The 25,756-nt window shown below is 39.4% G+C and overlaps 1 protein-coding gene across 3 annotated transcripts in view; it reads right to left on the bottom strand.

The window, feature by feature from the left end:
• Positions 1-22,685, bottom strand: part of LOC132271793 (tripeptidyl-peptidase 2) — a 63,158-nt gene extending 40,473 nt beyond the window's left edge. The window contains exons 1-7 of one of the 3 annotated variants that reach the window (XM_059773271.1): positions 22,212-22,685; positions 21,282-21,360; positions 21,090-21,163; positions 2,039-2,148; positions 1,662-1,742; positions 1,088-1,174; positions 678-820 (exon numbers count right to left, since the gene is read on the bottom strand). In XM_059773271.1, coding sequence (XP_059629254.1) covers positions 678-820; positions 1,088-1,174; positions 1,662-1,742; positions 2,039-2,148; positions 21,090-21,163; positions 21,282-21,360; positions 22,212-22,551 — 914 coding nt within the window. In that variant the 5' untranslated portion in view covers positions 22,552-22,685. The remainder of the gene's footprint in view (positions 1-677; positions 821-1,087; positions 1,175-1,661; positions 1,743-2,038; positions 2,149-21,089; positions 21,164-21,281; positions 21,361-22,211) is intronic. The other 2 variants (XM_059773270.1, XM_059773272.1) reach the window with 2 other exon arrangements.
• Between the last annotated feature and the right edge of the window lie 3,071 nt (positions 22,686-25,756).

Genomic DNA, 25,756 nt, shown 5'->3' with positions numbered 1-25,756 from the left:
AAATACACAAGAACCTTTTCTGAATGCACGCTACCCATTTTGCTTCAGGGACAGGGTTCAGGTTACAATGCGTTTTACTATTGTGGTTTTTTTATCGTTTGTTAATGTTGTTCCCTCCTGCAAGACCTCATCAACATATGTACACATCCTTCAATCAATAAAGGTTCACCTTATATCCAAATGAATATAATAAAATCAACACACAAACACAATTAAACGCTTATAATTTTCCTTTGACAAGTATAATTCAGTCCAAAGCTTAAATAAAAAAATCAAAAAAAGGAAAAGGGGGGGGATTTATATTAGAGGTAGGTTTTCCACATCCATAATTGAAATGAAGACCAAGAAAAAAAAAAATTAAGTGACTAATTCACACATTCCTTGTCTTCACCTTCAAGCCATAGCTTTTCAGTGTTAAATATCATATAGCAGATTATACATATTTAACACAACCAGAAGGGCACACCCCTCCAACTGCATTGCAGCACCATCAGTCATCACCAATGACCACTCCAAGAATTAGCTCAAACATGCATAGGAACGACATTACAATTTCCCAACAAGAAAGATAGGTTTATGGTCTTTTTTTCAACATTTTGTCATCATTCTACCTCAGGGACAGACTGAATGTAAAATTCTCCAATTGCATAACATTGTCAGTAGAAGATGGCACATACCGATAATTAGTTAGAGGTACAAAGTTGGAAAGTTTCCCACACTCTGTTTCATCCTCAAGACTTTGAGTGTCAAGAGCAGCCCTCCATGCTTTTCCATCATGCCACACAACAGCGTCTATAACAGGCCCCTTGTCGTCGTAGCTCTAAAACATATACAAGATTACTGATAAGAAAAAACAGTAGAAGAGGTGAAGGCCATTACACAGTGCTGATCCCTATGCAGGGTTTTCGGAAGGCACTCTGGCCTTATTTCACACAAAGTGGCTACTCTCAAACTCGAACCACATTCTCAAGCTTCTCAGCTCATTCTTCTACAATTACACAAAGCAATGGCCCCCAAGAGAAACAATACAAATGCCAAAAAAGAGGAAGGGAAAAAAAATAAGGAATCCAAGATAACTGGCACTGACATCAGCTTGCTTTCGTAGAAAATCAACTCTGTTCTGGAGGTCTTCACGAGCCCTTTTCAAGTTAGCATCCTCAACCTTTATGTGCTTCTGGAAAGAAGTAATTCATTCTAAATTATATGCAGGAAAAAGGATAATAGCACTTGCAACATAAGCATGTTGAAACAAAACCATGCCAGCGACCAACATATCAAGAAGCAGGAATATGGAGCATTCAGATATACACTCACAAAATTATCGGCTACATTTGAGGTTTTGTCAATTGCCGGTTTTAAGTAAATCAGTTTTTTTTTTTTTTTCTTTCATTGAAAGGGCCATGAAAAACATTGATTTAGAAGAGAGGACATCAAGCAAACAAAGCCAATTTTAGGCATTCACTTAGAATAGAGGTTTTTGAAAAAAGAGTAATAATCAATTTTTTTTCTTTTCTTTTTTCTATAATGGCAAGCCAATATTTTTCCGGAGTGCATTTAATAATTAACTAAAATATAAAAAAATGTGAAGTGTCAATAAGATATCCATACATCAATAATAAACATATTTTTAACAAAGAAAATAACAAGCGACATTACTGTACCTTGTCAAATTCATCAAGATGCTTTACAGCCTCAGCTATCACTTCCTGATTTTTCTCATCCCACTTCTTTTTTCGTTCTTTCTGTCCAGAAGTAGGTTAAGGCAAAAATAAAGTGTGTTCATGAGTAAATTTTAGTGAGAACTCAGATAAAGATTAAAAAAAGGGGCAAACACAGTGCACAAGGGCTCCCGCCATTGGGGGGTCTGGGAGGGTTAGACGTTCGCAGCCTTGCCTCGGTCCGCGAAGAGGCTGTTTCCTTGTTTCGAAGACCTCCAAGTCACAATGGACCAACCTTACCGTTGCCCCAAGGGTCGCCCTCAACTTAGATAAAGATTGCACTCCAAAAAATCTATTCAATATATAAATAGAAGGCTTACCTTCAAACGAGAAGTCAATGTGTTTGTAAAAAGCTCATATACTAATTTATAACCCACATGCCATTCCCCAGAAGGGTTCTCCCATGAAGAATTTACAGCAAGAGATGCCCCTAAATAAAATGACCATATTAAAAGATTATGATGTTGTGAGGGACAAAAAAAAAAGAAGTAAACAAAATATGATGGGGTTGGATATATATATATTATGATTATCACACCAAAACTATGGTTCACTAGGCAAAATGGAAACAGCTATTAAGAGAATGACAAAGAATAGGAAGCTGAGAGAAAGAAGGACAAAATACAAGAAAAATATAGTATTTCTGTCATGTACTACAACATACAATATGCTATAAATGGTGCAATTACTGGTAACTAAGAGAATGACAGAGTATGACAGAAATTAAATGAAAAAGAATGAAGCTGGGAGAAAGGACAAAGTGAGAAAAAAAAAAAAATGTAGTAAGAAGCACTATGTTGTAAGTGAAGCTTCAACATGGTGCATTTACTAGGGGTTAGATCCACCACTGAATGAAGCTTTTCCAGCAGTGAGATTGACTACGCGACAATAGCTGAGTATTTCTACCAAGCACTACAAGAAACATTGCACCCTTCACAGCAACTGAAACATGGTTAATGTATGAGGCCTGTCCAGCAGAACTTTTTTGCCAACTACTGGATTGAATGAATCACCATGACTCGAAGTAAGAAGCACAGAAGCGATGTGGATGCACGACACAGACACAGCAGGGACATGCAAAATAATAGATAAATATTTTAATACAGGATTCTATGATATAGGACTAATATCACATGAAGAATCAAAACTTCCAATACACAATGACTAACAATATACAACAATAATTCTCTCATTTAAGAAGAGAAAAAGAAGAGGGATGTTTTAATTAGACTATATAGAATGAGGTCGTTCTTGGATGTCGCGAGGTTACCCCGTCTGTTTCAAGGCGGAACTGTTAGATCTGCAAACACTTATCGAGGGCATTCGTTTTTTTTGGATAATGATTCGGTTGAAAGAAGAAGAGAGGACCTTCAATCGTGTTTGGTGGGCAAGTTCGACAAGGATGTGGATGATAGGGCTCAAATCGCGGCTTGGGCTTCTCGTGTTTGGAAGGTTTCTTCCGGTGTTGTGATCTCACCTCTACCGGATTCTTTGCTGCTATTTCGCTTTCCTTCTGCGAAGGAGGCTTCTCATGTGCTTAAAGAAGGTCATCGTATCTGGGGGACGGCCACACTACGAATGGAATCTTGGAGTTTTAGGGTGGGGTGTTCCGAGGTGTTGAAGGGTAAGGGCCTGAAGATTGTGACGTTGTATGGTCTCCCTCTCCATCTTTGGAGTCATGCCCTGTTTGTTATGGTCGGTGATCTATGCGGTGGTTTCATATGGGTGGATGCCGATGAAGTAATTGACGCTGAAAGGGTTCGCATAACAGTGTTCGACAGTAAGGTTTGTCCTCCTTTTGTTTTCATCCACGAAGATCGTCTCTACTAAAAAGTGAAGGTGTGGGAAGAGAAGCCTCCTGAGCTTGTACCGACAACGGATAGTTTGGAAGGAGGTGATGGTTCACACCTGCTGAAGGAGACAGAATGGTTAAGGTGGGACTCTTAACTCTTTCGGGAAGAAAGGTTTGGCTGAGTTTCAGAGATGGGAGGAATGGAGGGACGATTTATGGAAGCGAAACTCAGAATGTTTTAGAAGATTATTCACTCTGAGAAGGAAAGAAGGCTACTTGGATGGAACTGATATTCGACGGCAAGAGAAATCCCGGGAAAGGCATAAGGATGGTGGTCTTATCGGGTTTGGCCGGCCGGCTTTCATGCAGATGTGGAGAAAGGAGCGTCTTCATGGTGTTTCTCACGTCAATCAAGCGCGTGGGAGGGGGAGCATTGACGGCCATACACGTGGTTGGCGCAGAGGCTTTGGCCGTTCAAAGTGGATGACAGCTGCATCAACTTTTATTTCAAAATCTTGGGCTCCAAATAATAGCAAGGCAGATTTTGGATTTAAGTCGGTGGCTGGGCCTAATAATGGGCTGAGGGTTAAGGCTTCTGGATCCAACTCACTTTCTTCTTGTGGGCCTGTGGTTGGCAAGCCTGGCCTGATTAATGAAGGTAAATTGTCATCTGGTGGCCCGGATGGAGGTGGAGCGGCCCAATCATTGGAAGTTGTATGTCTTGGCCAAGGACCCGTTGACTTGGGTTGTGAATTGAAGGAAGGACCGGGTTCTATTAATGTTTCTTCTGGGCCAGTTTTGGGCAACCGGTATGGGACTTTATGTGATGCTGTGGAAGACATCGACATTCATCCGTCTAGAGCTTTCCCTGAAGGCTCTAGAAGAAATCGGCGTTCTAAGGGGCAGATGCGGGGACACCGTATGAAGAAGAAAGTGATTTTTCCCCCTGTTCGCAAAAAATGGTCTAGAAAGGAAAAGCAGAAGTGGATTCTGGTTTCGCAGTTCGCCTCTGGATCGGGTATGTATTTTGTTTCGCCTAATCACTCTCCTTCTCTCCCTTCTTCCTCTTTTCACCCTTGCGGGGTGTCTCGAAGGAGCTTGGTGCCGAAAAAGGGAGTGGTGTCTTCTGTGTCAAAATGCTTGTCTCTGGTTTTTGAAAGGGAGCCAGTGCTTGTTCTTGAGAAAAGACCTGGTGACGACGGTGGTTTTGAGATGGGTTCTTCTCGGTTGTGTGATGTTAGCAGTGACGGAATTACCATGTGTGGGGGTCGGGATGTGAAGATAAGGATTGATGATGTTTCAGCTGTTGTGCTCTTGAACGAGTTGAGAGCTCAACTTGTGTCGAAGGGCTCTATCACTGACCAGAATGATCGTTTGGCTGATGAGGTGTTTGGAACCCCACTTTCTAGCAGCTCTCCATCTATGTCATTTGTTGAGTATGGGGAGGATGGGTCGTGTTCCTCTGTTCATGGGGATGCGGGCATGGTTTTGTGGAACGGATGCGAGTCTGATTTTGATTTGCTTACACCTTTGGCAGTTGTTAGACCAGAAGGGAATTCTGCGGAAGGGAGGGGATTTGATGCAGGGTTGGCTGATTTGGAGAATGATTGGATGAAAGAAAATGGAGTAGAGATAGGTTCTCTTTTGGGTGTGTCATTTGAGGGTCGGATGGAGGAGGCGACAAATCTATTCCTTGATGTTCTTAATGCTCAGTTTGCTGATATAATGGATTGTAGGGGGAGTACTCCAGTGGTGAGAGAGGAGATAGGGATTCCAAGTCCCTCGACTCTTGTTACTTATGAAAGGAGGAGGAGGGGGGCTAGGGAGAGGGCCAGTGGGAGGAGGGGTGAGACGGTCAACAATACTGTTTCCCTATGAAGCTACAAATTCTTTCATGGAATGTCCGGGGTCTCAACCACCCGGCTAGAAGGAAAGTGGTGAAATCGGTGATTCGGAAAGCGGGCGGTCATCTAGTGTGTCTTCAAGAAACCAAGATTGCTTCCATGACGGATGTGATTGTTCGAAGTTTGTGGGGTGGGAGATCCGTGGAGTGGTGTGCCTTGGATGCGATTGGCTCTTCGGGTGGTATCCTAATCATGTGGGATGTCCGTTGGATCTCTTTGTTGGTCTCTCAGGTTGGGCGTTTCTCGGCTTCCTGTGTTCTATCCATGGTGGAGGATGGCTTTCGTTGGGTTTTTTCTGGAGTCTATGGGCCTACGGAGGATTGTGATTGCCATTTGCTCTTGGAGGAGCAAGGGGAGATTCGTAAACGATGGTCGTTGCCTTGGTGTATCGGGGGGGATTTCAATGTTGTATGTTCCCCTTTTGAGAGATCGACAGGGGGCAAATGGACAGCTGATTTGATGGCTTTCTTAGAGTTTATTGATGCTTGCTGTTTGCTTGATTTGCCTTTGGTGGGTGGGCCTTTCACTTGGTCCAATGGACGTTCTTACTCTTTCTCATCTTGATAGATTCTTGGTGTCGAGTGATTGGGAGGACAAGTTTTCTGATGTAGTTCAGACCACCTTGGCTCGTCCTTTGTCTGATCATGTTCCGTTGTTGTTGGACTATGGCGGGCTGCGTAACAGAAGATCCCCATTTAGATTTGAGAATATGTGGCTCTGGGGTGAAGGTTTTTTTGTAGCGAGTCCGATCCTGGTGGGCGAGGTATGGAGTGGTTGGCACTCCGAGTCATTCTTTGGCAGGCAAGTTGCGTTTTTTGAAGAATGATCTCAAAGTCTGGAACAAAGAGGTTTTTGGTAATTTGGTCTGGAGAAAGAATCGGGTTCTCTCTGTGATTGCTGACATTGATAAGATGGAGAATTAGGGTCTTTTGACGGGTCCTTTGAAGCTGAGGAGGGTGGAGTGTCAAGCAGAGTTTGCTGAGATTGTTGTCATGGAGGAGATTTCATGGAGACAAAAATCTAGAGCTTTGTGGCTTAAGGAAGGTGACAATAACACTAAATTCTTTCATAGACTTGCCAATGCTCACAGAAGGGGCAACCACATTGGGAGGATAAGGGCGGATGGGGTGTTGGTTAGTAAAGAGGAGGAGATTTGTAAGAGTTTTTATGAGTACTTTTCGAAGTTGTTCACTGAGTCAGCCGATCGGCGTCCTTTGCTTGATGGGCTTCATTTTGATTCTATTTCGGGAGAGGAGTGCTCTGTTCTGGAAGAGCCTTTCTCAGAAGAGGAAGTTCTCTCTGCTCTGAAGAGCTGTAATGGGGATAAAGCTCCTGGACCTGATAGTTTTATTACGAGGTTCCTTTTGGAGTGTTAGGAGGTGGTCCGTGAGGAGGTGATGGGCTCTTTTCATGCCTTCCATGTACAGGGCTCTTTTGAGAAAAGTTTGAATGCAACTTTTATTGCTCTTATTCCAAAGAAGGGAGAGGCAATGGATGTTAGAGACTTCCGCCCTATTAGTTTGGTGGGATGTTTTTACAAGTTGATTGCGAAAGTCTTAGCCTCTAGGTTGAAGAAGGTGATGGATGGTGTCATTTCTGACTCTCAGAATGCATTTGTGGGAGGTCGGCAGATTTCGGATTCAGTTCTTATTGCTAGTGAATGTGTTGATTCCCGCTTGAGCAGCGGTGTTCTGGGTGTTCTTTGCAAGCTAGATATTGAAAAGGCATACGATCATGTGAGTTGGAGTTTCCTTCTCTACCTATTAGAGGGGATGGGTTTTGGTGGGCGATGGAGATGGATTCTTTTTTGCATCTCTAGCGCTCGTTTCTCTGTCCTTGTGAATGGAGCGCCGACGGGTTTCTTCTCTAGCTCGAGGGGCTTGAGACAAGGGGATCCGCTTTCCCCTTTCCTGTTCCTTTTTGTGATGGAGGCTCTTCGCAGATTGCTGAAGAGGGCTGTGGAGCTGGATTTTTTGAGAGGTTTTCGGGTGGGCAGGGATGTTGCTAGTTAATTGGAGGTTTCTCATTTGATGTTTGCAGATGACACTATTCTGTTTTGTGATGCGGATGCGTCCAAGCTGAGGTATTTGAGTTGCGTTTTGATTTGGTTTCAAGTTGTTTCTGGCCTTAAGTTTAATGTTGGCAAGAGTCTTCTTGTGCCTGTTGGGGATGTTCCGGAGATTGAGTTGTTTGCTCAGATCCTTGGATGTTGCACTGGCTCTTTTCCCATTTCTTATTTAGGATTGCCTTTGGGAGCCCCTTCGAGATGTGTGGGGAGCTGGGATCCGGTTGTGGACAGATTCGAGAGGAGGTTGACGGGTTGGAAAAAGCAGTACCTGTCCAAGGGGGGTCGGGTTACCCTAATTAAGAGCACCCTTTCTAGCCTTCCTACATACTTCATATCTCTGTTTCAAATTCCTTCTTCACTGGCTGAGAGAATTGAAAGATTGCAGTGCAACTTTCTTTTGGGGGGGAGGAAAAGAGTTCAAGTTTCACCTGGTTTGGTGGGATCAAGTGTGCCGCCCAATTCGGTTTGGAGGCTTAGGGTTAAGGAGGTTGTTGCCTTTTAATAAGGCTCTCCTTGGTAAATGGCTCTGGAGGTTTGGGATCGAGAGGCATTGGTTATGGAGGAGAGTTACTGCGAGCAAATTTGGGGAAAGTCGTGGTAAGTGGTGCTCTCTAGCGATGCGTGGTCCAAGGGGGGTGGGAGTTTGGCATTTCATTCGGAGGGGTTGGGATGACTTCTGCAAGCATGTTCGTTTTCGTATTAAAGATGGAAGGAGGATCAGTTTTTGGAAGGATCTCTGGTGTGGGGAACTCCCTCTTGCTCTCGCTTTCCCACGGCTCTATAGGATTGCTTCTCACCGACAGGCCATGATTGTTGAATGTTATCATCCTGATAACAGGAGACTGTCTTGGGATGTTCAATTCAGGAGGCATTTTCAGGATTGGGAGATCGAGGATGTTTGTCGTTTTCTGGAGCTGTTGTATAGCCAGGTGATTTCTTTTAGGGAGCCGGATTGGTGGTTCTGGATTCCTAACTCGCAAGGCCGTTTTGAGGTTAGGTCCTTTTTCAGATGCCTTTCGGTTGGTCACAGAGAACCCTTCCCTTAGAAGTCTATTTGGCGGTCCAAGGCTCCCTGCAAGGTTGCTTTTTTTGCTTGGACCTCTGTCCTGGGTAAGATTTTAACCCAACATAATCTGAGGAGGAGGAATCAGGCGGTGGTCAATCATTGTTACATGTGTTTGTGTAATAAGGAGTCAGTTGATCACCTCCTTTTACATTGCAGCATGGCCAGAGATTGTTGGGATTTGATGCTTTGATTATTTGGGGTCCATTGGGCCGTGCCTTATTCCTCTAGAGGGTTGATTGAGGCTTGGAGAGGCGTCTCTGTTGGGGCTGGTATTAAGGACGCTTGGAGCACTACGCCGCTTTGTATCTGGTGGTGTATTTGGCTTGAGAGAAATAGGAGATATTTTGATGGAAAAAAGAAGCTTGTTTCTATGCTTAAGTTCTCTGTTATTTCTACTCTTTTTTTGTTGGGTTTCAGGGAGAGATTATAGATCTATGAAGGAAATTATTGTTTTCTTGGCCTCTCTGAAGGTCTAAGGCGCCCTTTGGCCCTTTTGTTTCTTTGGGCTTCACTCTCCTTTTGAGCGTTTTTAATAAATTCCTACTTATCAAAAAAAAAAAAAAAAAAAAAAAGAGAAAAAGAAAAGAATGGGCTGAAGTATAATGTGTGTAATTTAAATACATAAGTAAAAAAAGATTACAGTTATATAAAGAATGGAAGAAAAGGAAGAAAGCATAGAGAGAGAGAATAGGTTAAAGTAGAATTTCTAAACCCATTCTAAAGTTACAGCTTTGTCGAAGAAAAGGAAAGACAATTCTATTTATTAGGAGGGAGAGAATAAGTAAAAGAAAGAGAAAATAAAGAAATATGGAGAATGAATCTTTTTGTTGAGAAAAATAAAATAATGGTTTGTTAATAATAAAAGAGAGAATCAGTAGAGGAAGAAAAAGATTTGTGATTGGAAGAAGAAGACGACAAAAGGAAAGGGGGAAAAAGGATAGAGAGAGCTAATTTATTGATAAAGAAGAAGGCAAGCTGGCCGATAGTCAACCTTTGACAATTGGTTATAGCAAGTTCGAAACTTGGTTGCAAAAAACAGCAAGATTCTAACCATGTTCTCTTTGTGATATTTTACAAAGTGATCAAGTAAATAAAGTTGCTTAATAAATTTCATACAAAAAAAATTATTTTTTATATTTGATCTCCATATTATTAAAAAATTTCAAAGAATTTCACACCTTATATTTTAACACAATATTTTTTTTTTAAATTAAAATCCTCTTTTAATCTTTTTTTTTTATAAGTAAAAATCCTCTTTTAATTAAACGTGCACATCCATGGTATGTCAATGGCATGTCCGCTGTGTGGGCGTGTCCTCACGTGTCCAAAAAGGAGAAATATTCAGACATATTTCCTGGCATGTCCAACACATGCCAAGCCAAGTCCTAGGTGTATCTGCATCCAACACATGTCTGACACGGACACTTTGACCTTTTAGGCATGTCCATTCTTCCTAGGACTCTAGCAAAAAAATTTAAATAATTATACTTTTGCTTCGACTGTAAAAAAGAAATAGAAAAAATAACTATCCTAGGTAAAAAGATCTTCATATAATATATTGACAAAAACAGGGCTAGTTATGACATCACTATGTGCGATTTCACCACACTAGGGGCGACTTGTGGGGCGATTTGTGTTTTGTTAGGTTGGGATGAAATCTTTTCTGGAAATTGCAAGATTACCAAGAATCTCGCTTGGTGGGGAAGTAAAGTCGGCAGTTCTTCACCGAGGACCATCGCTGTACATTGACGGGGAGTCCGTCGGAGGAAGGAAGTCAGTTCTCTCCTCTTGTTTGGTCGGAAGATTTGATAAGGAGGTGGGGAGTAGCGATCGTGTGAAAGAATGGGCAGCGTCGGCTTGGAATACGACTTGTGGAGTGGGGGTAACACCGTTATCCAACTCACTACTTCTTTTCCGATTTCCTTCTCAGGCATAGGCCAAACGCGTGTTGAATGAAGGGCGACGACAATGGGGTTCTGCAACTTTGAGGATCGATGTGTGGTCCTTTCGTGTTGGGTGTTGTGGTGTTCTTAGTGATCAAGGTCTCAAGCAGATCAGGCTGTTTGGCCTCCCTTTGCATCTCTGGTGTCATGCTTTGTTCGTCGAAGTGGGAGAGCTTTGTGGCGGATATGTGAGATCTGATGCGGACGAGACTAGGGATGCTGAAAGCGTTCGGATAACAGTGCGATCCGGTCGTGATTGTCCGAAGTTCGTGTTTATTATCGATGACACCTTCTGTTACAAGGTCGCGATTTGGGAAGAAATCTCGCCGGAGCTTGTTCCTTCAACGGAGAGTCTTGAAGGTAGTGACGGATCTCATCTTATGTCGGAAGAAAAATGGAATGAGATTCTCAGTAAAGGAAAAGAGGGGGTTCTCGAAATTTAGCAGTGGCTGAAGGATCATGAAATTCAGCAAGCAACGAAGTTCATAGGAGGTAGACGACGAAGTGATCTTCACGCGCCGGCCAAATGCGTCATTGATGAGCAGCGAAGGAGTACACGTGGAGATCGACGGGGTGCTCCTTCAGATTTGACCTTATCCTTATCTGTTGATGATGATGATAAGGTAGAGGAAGATTTGTCTTTTTGGGCTGGGGATGGCAGTGTGATGGGCCAGAAGGAACCATTACAGGCCAGACTGGGCCTGGTCTTAATCTTGGGCTCATTCAGCCTAAACCCAATAGAGCGAATTTTGGTTCTGGGCCTTTTCGACGGGTACAGAAAGGGCCGCTTAGATTCGGGTCAAGTGGGCAGACTCAGGTTGGGCCTATTAGATCTGGGCCAAATAGAAGGGTGCGAAAAGGGCCAAACTCTTTATTTCTCTCTTTCCCAAACATCAAACCATGCCCTAAGCCATTTAAAGAAGTACAAGCCCATGCTAAGCCTTCGACTCATTTGTTGAAATCAGAGAGGAGGATGATGGATGTCGGTCGCCATGGTTCTCGGTGGACTCAGACTGAAAAATAGAAATGGGTTGCACGATCTCACACTTCTTCTCCATGTTTGAGCTCTGATCATTCTCAAAATGCTCTCTCTACTTCTACTTCTTCTTCTTCGGGTGGAGTGGTAACTAATAGGTATGTTGTGGAGGATGCTTCGAATCAACAAAGGAGTTGTTTTGGGTCTTCAGGTTCAGGGTGTGATGGGTCAGAGTTGGATATCTCAAAAGTCACAACTGGGAGTGTGGGTTTTTTTCAATGGAGTGACAGTTTGCGTTAGGAAAGATCTGCATTTCAAATTGAATAATGACTCAGCTGTAACTCTACTTAAAGAGCTTCGGCTCTTTGCTACGGTTGAAGGTTTGAACAGTCACTCATCTGAGAATGAGGTGATTTTGTCAACTAAACATGATGCTTCGGAAACAGAGGGAAATATGCAGTTAGGAGTGGTTGATGTTCCTACTCAGCAGCACTGTCCTAAAGATTCTAATTCCGGGACAGATTTTGATCAATCTGAAGTGGATTTAATGGAACCTCTGGCAATTGTGCGGCCAGATTGTTTGGAGACAACCAGTGATCTGGGTATGGAATGGGTTATTGAGAATATTGGAGCAGTAAGCGAAGCTTTGGGTGTCTCTACAGAAGGTTATGAAGAACAAACCTTGTCTATTCTTCACAAAATTGATGCAGGAAATGGTAGTATTGAACCTAATCGTGGCGCAAAAGAAGTCAAAGCCAGAAATTCCCATCGGAAAGGAGAACAGGAAGTGAAGAATCTGATTTCTTTTGTTAATTATGATGGGAAGAATGGGACGACTAAAGAAAGGGGAAGAACCAGAAGTGGTAAATGGGGAGGAGGAGGAGAATTGATCGTTTTTGGTTCTACATGAAGCTACGACTTATAACATGGAATGTTCGGGGTCTAAATGATCCGAAAAGAAGAAGAGTTGTAAAGGTAGCTTTGAGGAAGTGAAGTGCTCATGTCGTTTGTTTACAGGAAACTAAGATGGCTGCTATCACTATTGAGATTGTCAGGAGTCTTTGGGGAGGTAGGTTTGTGGAATGGGAAGTGTTGAACGCAACAGGCACTTCAGGTGGTATTCTTCTTATGTGGGATCGAAGGTGGTTGTCAAGTTTGAATTGTTGGAAGGGTATCTTCTCTGTGTCTTGTCTGTTTTAGCTGGAGGAAGACAATTTCAGGTGGGTGTTTTCAGGTGTTTATGGGCCTGTTACTGATAGCGATAGACCAGTCCTGTGGGAAGAGCTTTGCTATGTAAAGGATTTATGGTCATTGCCTTGGTGTTTAGGTGGGGATTTTAATTCTATCAGGTCCCCATTTGAGATGTCCACAGGGGGCAGGTGGTCTTCAGAAATGACCATGTTTTCAAAATTCATTGATAGTAATTTCCTCATTGACTTACCATTGGAAGGGGCGGCCTTTACTTGGTCTAATGGTAGGGAACCGGTTACTTTTTCCCGGTTGGATAGATTTCTGATTTCTAGGAAGTGGGAAGAGCATTTCCTGGATGTCTCTCAGGCTGTGTTGGTTAGAGTCACATCTGATCATATGCCTTTAGTTCTTGATTGTGGTGGTTTGAGTTCTAGACGCACTCCTTTCCGTTTTGAAAACATGTGGCTTAGATCCGAGGACTTTCAAGGGAAGGTTCAGTCTTGGTGGGAAGCAGCGAATTTCACAGGCTTTGCTAGTTTTGTGTTAGCTAGAAAGTTTCGGTTTCTTAAAATTGAGTTAAAGAGGTGGAATAAAGCAGTGTTTGGGAATCTTGAATGGAAGAAGAATAGAGCTCTTGCTGATATTGCTGAGCTCGATCGTCTTGATGAGGTGGGACAGAGTGGGGAATCATTACGCTCTAAAAGAGCCTCTTGCCAAGCGGTTTTTGCTGAGATTGCTCTTATGGAGGAGATTTCGTGGCGCTAAAAGTCTCGGGCTTTGTGGTTAAAAGATGGGGATCGTAATACAAAAAAATTTCATAGACTTGCCAATGCTCACAAAAGATGTAATCACATCGGGTGTATCCGGGTCAATGGTTCTGAATTGTGGAGGGAGGACGAGGTGCGCGGGGGAATCGTTTCTTTTTATCAGCAGCTTTACACTGAGACTTTGGATTGGAGACCTACTCTTAATGGTCTTCCTTTTAATTTTATATCTGCGTTGGATAGTGATAAGATTGAGATTCCATTCACGGAGGAGGAAGTACTTAAGGCACTTTCTAGTTGTAATGGGGACAAAGCTCCACGGCCAGATGGATTTACTATGCGGTTTCTTAAGGAGAGTTGGGAGGTGGTGCGAGTTGAGGTGATGGGCACCTTTCAGGATTTTTGTTCTCATGGTACATTTAAGAAATCTTTAAACGCATCTTTTATTGCTTTCATTCCCAAAAAGGATGGTGCCTCTGATATTAAGGACTTTCGGCCAATTAGCTTAATTGGATGTATGTATAAGCTTATTGCCAAGGTTCTTGTCTCCAGGATGAGTAATGTTTTGGATGGTCTCATTTCAGAATCACAGAATGCTTTTGTTGGTGGGAGGCAGATTTTGGATTATGTTCTTATTGCAGGGTAATGTGTTGATTCTAGATTAAAAAGTGGGGTTCCTGACGTTTTGTGTAAGCGTGATATTGAGAAAGCTTATGATCATATTAATTGAAAGTTTGTTCTGTATCTGCTTCGGCGGATGGGGTTTGGTGACAGGCGGATAAAATGGATTGAAACTTGTATTTCGTCAGTTATGTTTTCTGTACTCGTGAATGGTTCACCTGCGGGTTTTTTTGCTAGCTCGCGTGGTCTGCGACAAGGAGACCCATTATCGTCTTTTCTTTTCCTTATTGTTATGGAAGGTCTAAGCAGATTAACGAGAAAAGCAGAAGATTTGGGTTACATCAGGGGGTTCAGAGTTGGCAGAGATGTTGAACATCAGATGCAGATCTCCTATTTATTGTTCGCAGATGATACTTTGGTATTTTGTGATGCTGAAGTTTCTCAACTTAGATATCTGAGGTGCATTCTTGCTTACTTCCAAGCGGTCTCTGGGTTAAAGATTAATGTCGGAAAGAGTGTGCTTGTCCCAGTGAGGGATGTTCCAGATATTTCCTCCTTAGCTGCTGTCCTAGGGTGTGGAGTTGGTGCTTTTCCTCTTCCTTACTTAGGATTGCCTTTGGGAGTTTCTTCTACACAAGTTGGGAATTGGGATCCAGTGATTAATAGATATGAGAAAAGATTAGCAGGATGGAAAAAGCAGTATCTTTCTAAGGGGGGGAAAGTCACACTCATTAAGAGTACTCTCTCATCCCTTCCTACCTATTTTTTATCTTTGTTTCAAATTCCATGCTCTGTTGCTGAAAATTCAGAGGGATTTTCTCTGGGGTGGAAGGGGAGAGGAGTTCAAGTATCATCTTGTTAATTGGGATCAAGTTTGCCAACCGTTGAGGTTAGGCAGGTTAGGCATTCGTAAAATCGTTCCTTTTAATCGTGCTCTCTTAGGAAAGTGGTTATGGAGATTTGGAAGGGAACGCCATCGTCAGTGGAGAAGAGTTGTCTCGTGTCGTTTTGGTGAAGAGAGTGGGGGCTGGTCATCTCTTCCAGTCACTATTACATGAAGCGTTAGTGTGTGGAAATACATTCGGAAGGGCTGGGATGTTTTCTCCACACGTATTAGATTCAACGTTCGTGATGGCAGACATGTTCATTTTTGGGAGGACCTTTGGTGCGGAGATCAATTGTTGTCTCACTCCTTTCCTAGACTTTACAGTATTGCAGCCAATAAGCATGATTATATGATTGATTGTTATCAACTTGATAACAATAGAGTTACGTGGTATGTGCGGTTTAGGCGCCCTTTTCAAGATTGGGAAATGGATGAAGCTTGTGTTTTTTTGGATATGTTGTGTAGACAGAAGGATATTGGCAGAGGGTGTGATGATATTTTGTGGGTTCCTTTAGCTCATGGTAGGTTTGGTGTCCGATCCATGTTCTTGTGTTTGTCCAATTTCGTTGGTCACGAGTTCCCTTGGATGTCTGTTTGGCATTCTAAAGCTCCTCTTCAAATCGCATTCTTCGTTTGGACTGCAACATTGGGAAAGATTTTGACATTGGACAATTTGAGAAAGAGAGGCAACATCATTATTAATTGGTGCTGTTTATGTAAAGCTGATAGTGAATCCATGGATCACATTCTTTTGCATTGTCCTGTGGCGTATAATTGTTGGAGTTTTATTTTTTGTATGTTTGGCGTTTTTTGGGTAATGCCTAAGCACTCCTCACAATTGATGAACGCTTGGAGAAAGTGTCCTGTTAAAGAACAAGCTCGTGATTATTGGAGGATTGTTCCACATTGTGTCTGGTGGTGTTTGTGGCGTGAGAGAAATAACAGATCCTTTGAAGGAAAAGAATCGTCTTTAGCTACTTTAAAAATTCATATTCTCCATTCTTTGTTCTGTTATGTAAGAGGAAATGCATGCTCCTCTATTGATGATTTCTTTGATCTCTTGGATTCTATTGGTCCTTAGATCGTTTTTCTCCTTGTATTAGGGACGCGTTCCCCTATTGAACGCTTTTCTAATATATTTTTACTTATCAAAAAAAAAATACTATCCTTAGTAAAAAGATCATGATTGTTCAAATTTTTTATGTAAACTTTATATTTTGCGAGTGATCCACTTAAGCATTAAGCAAACATTTACACCAGAAAGTTAATAGCCACTTGCCATACAATGGGAAAAAAAAAAATTAAATTTGGTTCATCCAAACCCTTATCTTTCCAAATGCTAACTTTGAACAACTATTCAATTATTCTTCTTTATCATATCATTGAATAATATACAAGAATTTCAAATTATTACAACTCCAAAAGTAAGCAAACCAAATTTTACTAGGTTGCATTCAAGTTCCCATTCCAACCTCAAAGTCGCTCCGAATTTCTATAACTACTAATTGAGCTACTGATGCAAACTTCATCTTAAACTAAAGTACCAAACAGACATGGATTTCCTAGGTCTGACAGTCTTAAATCAGAAGTGAAATTTAAAAAAAAAAAAAAAAAATTGTCATTCATGGCTTAGCTGACATTACATCATCATATTTTTCTATATATATGTTTCGTAGGTTACGAGGGGCCATTTCTTGGTGCAATATCATCAGGCGCGAAATGAAGGCCTTGAGGACATATGTTCAAAGCTAAGGGAGATAACTTTGTACAAAAATAAATAAATAAACAAGGTTCATCACCAATCTCTCTATCAAAACTCCAACTCAGGTAGGTGCGATATGTCAAGTGGTCAACTCAAGGCTCAACTCTAGGTGTAGAACCCAGCGAAAGCCCGAGCCCAACCCAATCCCCAACTCAAGTTACCCAACAAAATCTAAACCAAACTTATCTCTCCAAAATTGGCTTAGACCATGGCTTTGAGCGCCAAAGCATCACAATATAAAGTATTTAGAAAGCGGTACCATTTCCAAAGCATCTATACAGTATATATATACTTACATTACATTATATATGATCAAAAAAATTATTCATATCTCATTTTGGTTTAGTTTTCATTAATATATGGAGTATACAATGTAATCAATCATAAAGTATCAACCTATGTTACAAATAAACAGTTCTACTTTTGGTTAAAATAAAAAACTAACAAGAAATTCTGCAAATCTGGAGAATAGGTCAGTGGTAAGGAGGAATGTTAATCTACCCAAGGTTAGGGATCTCTATTATGAGTTATTGACATTTTTGAAAGCTAGTAGTCAGATGTCTCCTGCATGTGTCAGGGTATGAAGCTGAACAAAAGTGAAGAAACTGCAAGGAAGCTCCATCTGTTACACCCACAAAGCTGGAGGGGAAAAAAGGAGACTCCTTTTAAAATGTGCAAACCCAAAAATTCGAATCACAAAATATAGGCAAATCAACTCTCAACTTGCAGATCCGCAAGCTGAGAGCATGTACATCCACTTGGATGGACAGATCGTGTGACTCTGGGTGAGATTTGGGTTTGCCAATTTAGAATCAGGTTGATTGGTTTAGACTCGGCTGATCGGGTCAAGCTCGCTTAGTTGCACTGACTTATAATAATAATAATAATAATAATAATAAAGGTCGGATCGAGTTGAAATCAATTTGCCCAACAGCTATACCCAAGTCCAAAGCTTTGAGGTTTTCAACCCAAAGACAACCGAGTAACAAAAGTGAGTATATCAACTAGGAAAAAGACCTGGGTCAACTAAGGAAAAAAAAAAAAAAAAAGACCTGGGTCAAACCATTTATTTTTGTTAGGTTACCTGACTTAATTCTTATCCAGTTTAAGTGCTCAGAAGCATTTGTGGGAATGTGGGATGCTTGCAGAATTAAGGATGGATGCAAGCGGATATCTTGGAAAAATAAATATATCATGGAATCCTGGGAAGTATGGACACACAACGGATACGACTTTACACATGTCAAACTGGCCAAAAGACGTGTCAGCATATTTTTTCTTTCTGGACACGCAAAGAGCACATCATGGACACAACAAGGACACATACATGACACAATTCAGACGTTTCATGGCAAGCCATGAACATTTATATGATTAAACAGGTGTTTTTAAAAGGAAAAAAAACAACTAAAGGTCAAAGCATAAAGCGTATGGAATTCTTTGGAAATTTTCAACAATATGGAGGTCAAAACTTAAAAAATAAAAAGATTCTTATGTGAACTTATTGAACAAGAGTACATAATCAAGAATTTGTTCTTTTAATTTGGAAAAGTTCAGTTCAGTTCAGTAAATCCAATCAGGCAAAAGGTTAAGAGTATGAATTAGAAATTGTCATTTGGTGTTGTTCTGGTTGTGTCATATGGAAGAAACAACTACAACAGACCGTTCAATGTTGTACCCTTGAGGGGCTAATATCAGACAAGATCATCCATCAATTGTCAAGACAGAGAGTTTCATTTTAAGATACAATTGCATTGATATATCACATAGAACCAGAATGTAGAGAACAAGAAGTGCCCTTACGATTTAAAAACAACTCCAACCACCCACCTAGCTCAATAATATATGATGTGCTGCCACCATGGGCGTAATTGTAATTCTTTGGGGAATCTTTTGGATTTTATGGATAGCTTAAAGCTATAGTTGAAGACTTTGGCGTCTTGGATTTTCCTTTGGGAGCACTCCCCTCTTGAGGGCCTTTTATGAAATCTTACTCATCAAAAGAAAATGTTTTGCTTCCACAATCTATATAACCACTATCATGAAGGACACCTTTTCTCATGTTACTCATGTATGATGCCACAATTGCAATAGGACTTTTTCTTAATGACGCATAGGCATGGATAAAGAACATATGCACAATAAGACACTATATGGCAATTGGCAAGTACACAGCAACAAAGATATATAATTCAATATATAGAATTATATTCTACACAAGAAGTACTACGTTATGATAAATAAATCTCAAAATTTTATGTTTGTAATATAAAATTTATAACTTGTAAATCAAAAATGATCAATGATCACCCATGCAATGAAAAACATAATAAGGACTCTACACATGTGTGCATGTCTAGATGTGTACAGATATGGGTATGAATATGTAAACAGATAATTATGATGACTCCTCTCCTCATATATATATATATATATATATATATATATATATATATATATATATATATATATTATTTCTTAAATATGATCAAATATTAGGATGCATGTTGACAAGTTTATAATCAATCGCCTTCTTTCATTTTGTTAACTATGGACACACCTAAGATATGCTGGATATATGTCCAGAATTGTCCTAGAACTGTTAGTTCCTAAACAACAAGACTCCTTAGAAGCCTCCATGCTTCTTACTTCTTTTAAGATGCCTCTATCTACAATCGTCCAGCTAAACGACTCAAACTTAAAAGGGCATATACATGCCAAATACTTCTTGTTTGTAGGAGTTCCCCTTATATATTTGTGTGCGTGTGTGTGTGTGTATATTCTCATAACAGATTGGTTAGTTTACCGCTAGCAAAAGTCGTGTCTTTCTTTGAAAAGCAATAATACTGATTATCTGTTGGCAATACCTAATTTGATTTCCAAAAATCCTACACTAGAAGGGGATCACATTTGATAGATTGGAAATTATGACCACCTATAGTTAACCTGCAGGCCAATTCAGTCAGGTGGCCTGGGAATCCAGAGATTGAAGCCGTTTAATCAAGCCCTTTTGGGGAAGTGGTTGTGGAGATTTGGTGTGGGGAGGCTGGTGCTCCCTCGGGGTGAGGATTCCTGAAGGGGTTGGTGTTTGGAAGTTCGTCCGGAAGGGGTGGGACGAACTATCCAAACACATCAGATTTGGAGACAGGGATGGCAGGGTTTCTGTTTTTGGGAGGACATCTGGTGCAGTGATCGTTTGCTGGCATGCTCCTTTCCTTGTCTTTTCCTGATTGCTTCAGATAGGCACGCCTTGGTGGCCGATTGTTATCGGCTCGATAGCGGGAGACCGACATGAAATGTGTGCTTTGTGAGGCATTTTCAGGACTGTGAGGTGGATGATGTTTTTAGGCTCTTAGAGATGTATCGCCAGGAGGTGGGTAGCGGTGCTACTAACTCTTAAGGTGGCCTTCTTTGCTTGAACTGTTGTCCTAGGGAGGATTCTGACACTTGACAACCTGAGGAGGAGACAAATTGTTGTGAACTGGTGTTGCGTGTGTAAGAGGAATGAAGAGTTTGTTGATCATCTTCTGTTTCGTTGCCCTTTGGCTAGGGACAGCTGGGGGTTGATCTTGACTTTGTTTGGACTTCAATGTGAGTTATGCGTTATTCTTCAGTCCCTGCTCGGTGTGGTTGAGGCTTGGAGAGTACAGCTGGTCCCCAAGCCCGTGACTTTTGGAGGGTGGCTCCCTTGACCGTCTGATGATGTTTGTCGAAGGAAAGGAATAGGAGATCCTTTGGATGGGGAGGAGACTCCTATTGGGTAACTAAAAATCTTTATCATTACTTCATTAGTTGTCTTTTTTGTTAGGTTCATAGGAGGAATTGTACTCAATGAGGGAGACAGTTAATTGTTTGGACAGATTGAGGGGTTAAGGGCCCTATTTGGTCCTTGCTTGTTTTTGTGGGCCGCATTCCCCGTTTGAACGCTCTTTAATACAATCTTGCTTATCCCAAAAAAAAAATGCCAGCAGAAAGTGCACAGCTTTGTAATTGGCATATTTTTTGAAGAAAATATGGATGCAAAGAAGGGAAAACATAGTAAAGAGTGGGAAAAAAGAAAACCTTTTCTTTTTCTTTTTCTTTTTTTTTCTTTTCTTTTTTTTTATTGTTCAAATAGAACATGAAAGCAAATATAAATCACACTACCGGATCAAAAAAGAGACACTCATTTTTATGAAGTTACAATTGACTAATATACGTTGCCTATAAGAAGCCCTCCAATTATCGTGGGCAGGTGAAAAGGCTGACTACTTACATCACAGGGGAGGGGTGTTATACTGACAAACTTCAATCAAATTTCCACAGTTTAAAATGCAAGCATCTGCATCAGCCTTCAAAGCTGACTACTAACATTGCAGGGGAGGGTTATTATAAAGCTACAAATTTCAAGGAACTTACCTGAAGCTCCAAGAATGCAACCATCGGCATTAGCCTTCACTACATTTGAGGTATCAATATCTCCACTCCCAGTACTGGAACAGGGGAAAATAAGAATCATAATAATAAAAAGGCAGTGTTAATATAAAGTATCATTTTAGAAAAAAAATTTAATAAATGATATTTCTATGCACAATTTTCCATGAAAACTACCAATCAATGACATCTAGGACTTTTGGCTTCCCATCTGAGGTAACTTGTAATCCAGTAGCAGCTGGGTCCACACCAGAATCTGAAAAATAGACAATAGTTTAATTAACTATATAACAGTTGGCGGAGATATATATATATATATATAAACCAGTCAAAACCACAACTAGTTCGATCAGAGGTAACCAATTTAATTTTCAATTTCTTATTTTTTAGCATGGAACGAGATATTGAAATTTGACCTTGGTTATTTCACCTGCCAACAATACAGCTATACTATTTTCCCTGATATAATGGTGACAATAGAATGAATGCAGGTAAAAAAACATAAAATTCATCATCTTCACTGTTATTTTTACTCCTAATTACATCCACTCACTTGAATACCATTCTTTTTACTGGCCATTTTCAGTTATGAATAAAATGATAAGCAAAGAGCATTGGCTGTTTGTGTGTATAAAAATAAAAATATTGCGAGAATCTATCAAATCATATCTACATCTTTACAAATTAAAATTTCAAAACTAATCACTTCCAAATTCTGATTATTTCATTCGACCGCATATGCTATTCTTCTACATGCATTACCGTCATCAGGCAAGTCATAATGAGATGCATAAGAACAATAACAATAATATTAGCTGAATTTGAAGCCAAAAAAGAAAAAAAAAAAAAAAAAAAAAAAAAAAAACCTCTATGCATGAACTGAATCGCGTCATCAAATTTAAGTATAGTGTATACAAATCAAACATGCTACAATCCAGTATATCACAGACACTAATTCTTTAAGAACATTAGAATTCTCTGAGTCTAAGTTATTGCTTGGTTTCGATTTCGCCCAATTAGTGTAAGATTAAGCAACAAGAGATTGGAGATTAATATTGAATTTCTTTTCTTTTAGACAATCAAAACATTGAGGATCAAGGACCATACCGAATATAGCAATAAGGACGCCCCGGCCATCGAACTCGGGATGAGCTTCAATGAACCGATCGGCACCAGTCTCTTTCTTAGGCATGAGAGAAGCTAAGAACGTGGACTCGTTTAGCTTGAAATTACGCAGCACTCCATGATCTTCAGGCATCGCCCCAACCCTACACTTTCTCTCTCCACAGTTTCTCTCTCTATATCTGTATCTGTATCTATTACTGCTACTACTTCTCAGTAGCTTTTTGGGTTCAATGTGTATGGGAGGAAAGAGAAACGGCGGAGAAAACGATTGTAGCCTAGTCACACACGCGTTCCACACTCCCTTATATAATGAAATTTGCATTTCTTTTTATCTTTTTTTTCCACGTTTCTAGTAAAAGTGATGAGGGGGTGTTTTTGTAATTTGGTGGCAGTTGGCGGTGGATTCCGGCAGGTATTTAGGGATGGTGAGGCCGAGACGTGCCGGAATAAGTTTCTGAAAGCGGATTAGAAGGGTATATATTGGTCGCGTGTTTCTCGGTTCCTGTTAAATTACCCAACATATCCTTGCATGGAATATGATGCCGGTCTCTTTTGGAGTTTTGGACCCAGGGCAGTTGTGCCCACCAGGGGCAAATGGGTCTGCACGGACTGCGCAGAGTTGATGAAAAATGAAGGGTGCAGATTATTTTAAGCACCTTCTCAGTTTTTGCTTATCCGCAACTCGCAATAAAATAAATATATAAATAAAAAATATTACTTCGACTAATATGGGGTTAAAATTATAAAACTCAGTTTTACAAAAATAGTCATTTGAACTCCCTCAAGCAAATAAACTATCATATCATATCACCACCCTTAACGGAAAAAAGCACGTGATAGTTACATGCATCCTATTTCACTTTAATATGACCAAATGACCAAACTGGAACACCCTCCCATATCATTAGCATCTCGTCCTCCACTGCAGTACAGTAAGGGTGTGTTTGGATGTGACGATTTGAAAAGAGAGGGAGAAAAAAGAAAAGAACGAATAAAGAGAAAAAAAGAAAAGAACGAATAAAGAGAAAAAAAGAAAAGAACGAATAGGGTTCAAGTACATCGGTTAAATAGAGAGATAAAGGAGGATAGGTCCTCCCTATCTCTCATTTGTTATCTCCTCAAAATTGAGAATATAGTGAGAGAGAAAGCAAGTGTGGTTTAGTGATATTTTAATAATACCAAACCTAGCCTCCAAAATATACACATTTATTTTTCCATTCAAGTCTCAATTAACCACTTATAATTATAAGAAGGTAAAAAAATAATTTGATTATTATCCTTTCTTTTCTTTTCTTTGTTCTATCTTTTTTTTTTTTTTTTTTTTTTTTGAAAATTATCTTTGTTCTATCTTATCCAAACAAGAATGACTATATTTTTTTCTTTTTCTTTTTTCTTTCTCCCCTATTTATCCAAACATGAATAGAAATTATTATTATTGTTTCTTTTCTTTTCTTTTCTTTTCTTTTCTCTCCTAACTAATATTATCATTTCTTTTCTTTTCTATCATATGTATCTAAACGCACCCTAAAGCATATAAGACAGAGAAAAACTTGATTTCTCTTCTTCACAGTCGCATCCTCCATTGCAACATAATCACATCCTCAAATCGATTAGGAAGTCAAGCATATATATGTTAATCGGGTTATGCAATTCTTTCTATTTTGTTTTGATTTTGTTAGTAGAAGCCCAAAATATAAATTTATATGTGAGATAATGTTCTTGTACTGGTCTTTGATTCTGGGTTTTAAAGGGTGTTTTTAATTTTGAAAATAAACAATGTTTTCAAATTGATTCTGGAAGTTCTAGGGTTTTTTCTTGATGGGTTATGTCTGATTCTTCTTTGAAATTTTTTACTTACTTGACCGATTTGTTTATATTATTCTTTACCTTAGTGGACTTGAAGTATCAGATTCAACTAGTAATCTCAGCTTGTTTCTTTTTCTTTAGATTGCAAAAAATGTTGAGATTGAATGGTTCGAATTAGTTTTTCAAGCTTTTCATCTTCAGAATCAAGATCATATCATAAAATCATTTTGATTCTTAAATCAAGATTATATTTATTTCAAATCATTCGGCTATTATGATAATCATAATTGTCAAGATCAATTATGGTAATCAAGATGAATATCATTATAATTTATGGTAATTTATCAATTATAGTATTATTTTTTACCATAATTGATCTTGACTACCATAATTTATCATCATATTTTTTAACATAATTTTTCTCTATTACAATTACAATAATTATGGTAATCATTTTTATTTCAAATCAATCGACAATTTTGATATCTTGATTACCATAAATAAATATGATCTTGAAATGGAAATTATGGTCTTAAATCATTCGCGAGATCATTTAATGTACCAAAGTCTAGAAGGGCATAATTGCCATTTTGAAAATACACTTTCTGCTTTTAAAAATAATGATATAATATGGAGGTTAATTTGGTCATTTAACCATCATTGCTCGGTCAACATAATAACTTTTTTAGTTTAGAGGGTTATTTGTTAATATAGGAGGTGTTGGCACGAAGCCTTTAACCAAGGACAATCTAGTGATTTTGATGATTACAAACCATTAATGGTGTTTATGGACTAATGTTTACATTAAGTGTTATAGATGATTCATATTCAAATAATGACCTCAATAAAGTAATAAAGATCACATCAATGGAAAAGAATGGATACAAAGAGGCATAAAGTTGTAAGGAACCAAATGCAAGTCTATCGAAGGATAGCTTGGATTACAACGAGTAAACAAGCAACTCAAAGAAAGAAAGAAAGTAAGAATACCTCAAAACCTAAACGATCATGGACAAAACTTGAAGAAAGAGGTAGATAGTTTGGTGAGTGTTTAGGATTCAATGTCAAAGTATTTTATGAATCCATTTGAAGCTCATATCTTATAGGATCATGCATATCATATCATCATTCATATGTTCTTATATCTATTACTAATAGACTATAAACTTTATCATATATATATTTGAGATATAAAGTCATTGCTAAAGAATGAGTTAATTCAAGCTTGCATAAGCTTTGAAAAGAACTCATTACTTGAGCTAGAAATGTTAGGACCATGCACATCAATCACATGATCATATTGATCACTAGAATGTAAAGGTTAAGGCTTATGAAGCCTTTGTTACCATGATTTGGTAATGGACATTAAGACCATTGAATGCGCCTCATGAAAAAATGTGTTTTTGGCTAAGTGTGAAAAATAAATTTTTGTAATAATAATTATTTCAAAATAATTTTTTCCGGTAATTACTCCTTATATTTCAATTAGCCAAATCTGATTTTTTGAGATTTTTTCATCAATTCTACACTGGCCTACACGAAGGATCAAGTTTTATCAAAACTGTCGGGAGCCCCAATTTGTCTAAAATTGAATTTTTACATTTTGATTTAATTAAATTTTAATTTTCTTGTATTTTTTACTGAATCCAAATAAGGGTTACTTCCTATTTACATTGTTAACTTAAATTAAATGGACATATAAAAATAATAAAGACATTTAG

This window comes from Cornus florida, unplaced genomic scaffold (assembly GCF_030987335.1).
Source record: "Cornus florida cultivar Cherokee Brave unplaced genomic scaffold, ASM3098733v1 CherokeeBrave_3.0.0_Hap2_Chr08, whole genome shotgun sequence".
Taxonomy (NCBI): Eukaryota; Viridiplantae; Streptophyta; class Magnoliopsida; order Cornales; family Cornaceae; genus Cornus; species Cornus florida.
This window is presented reverse-complemented; position numbering and strand designations above follow the sequence as displayed.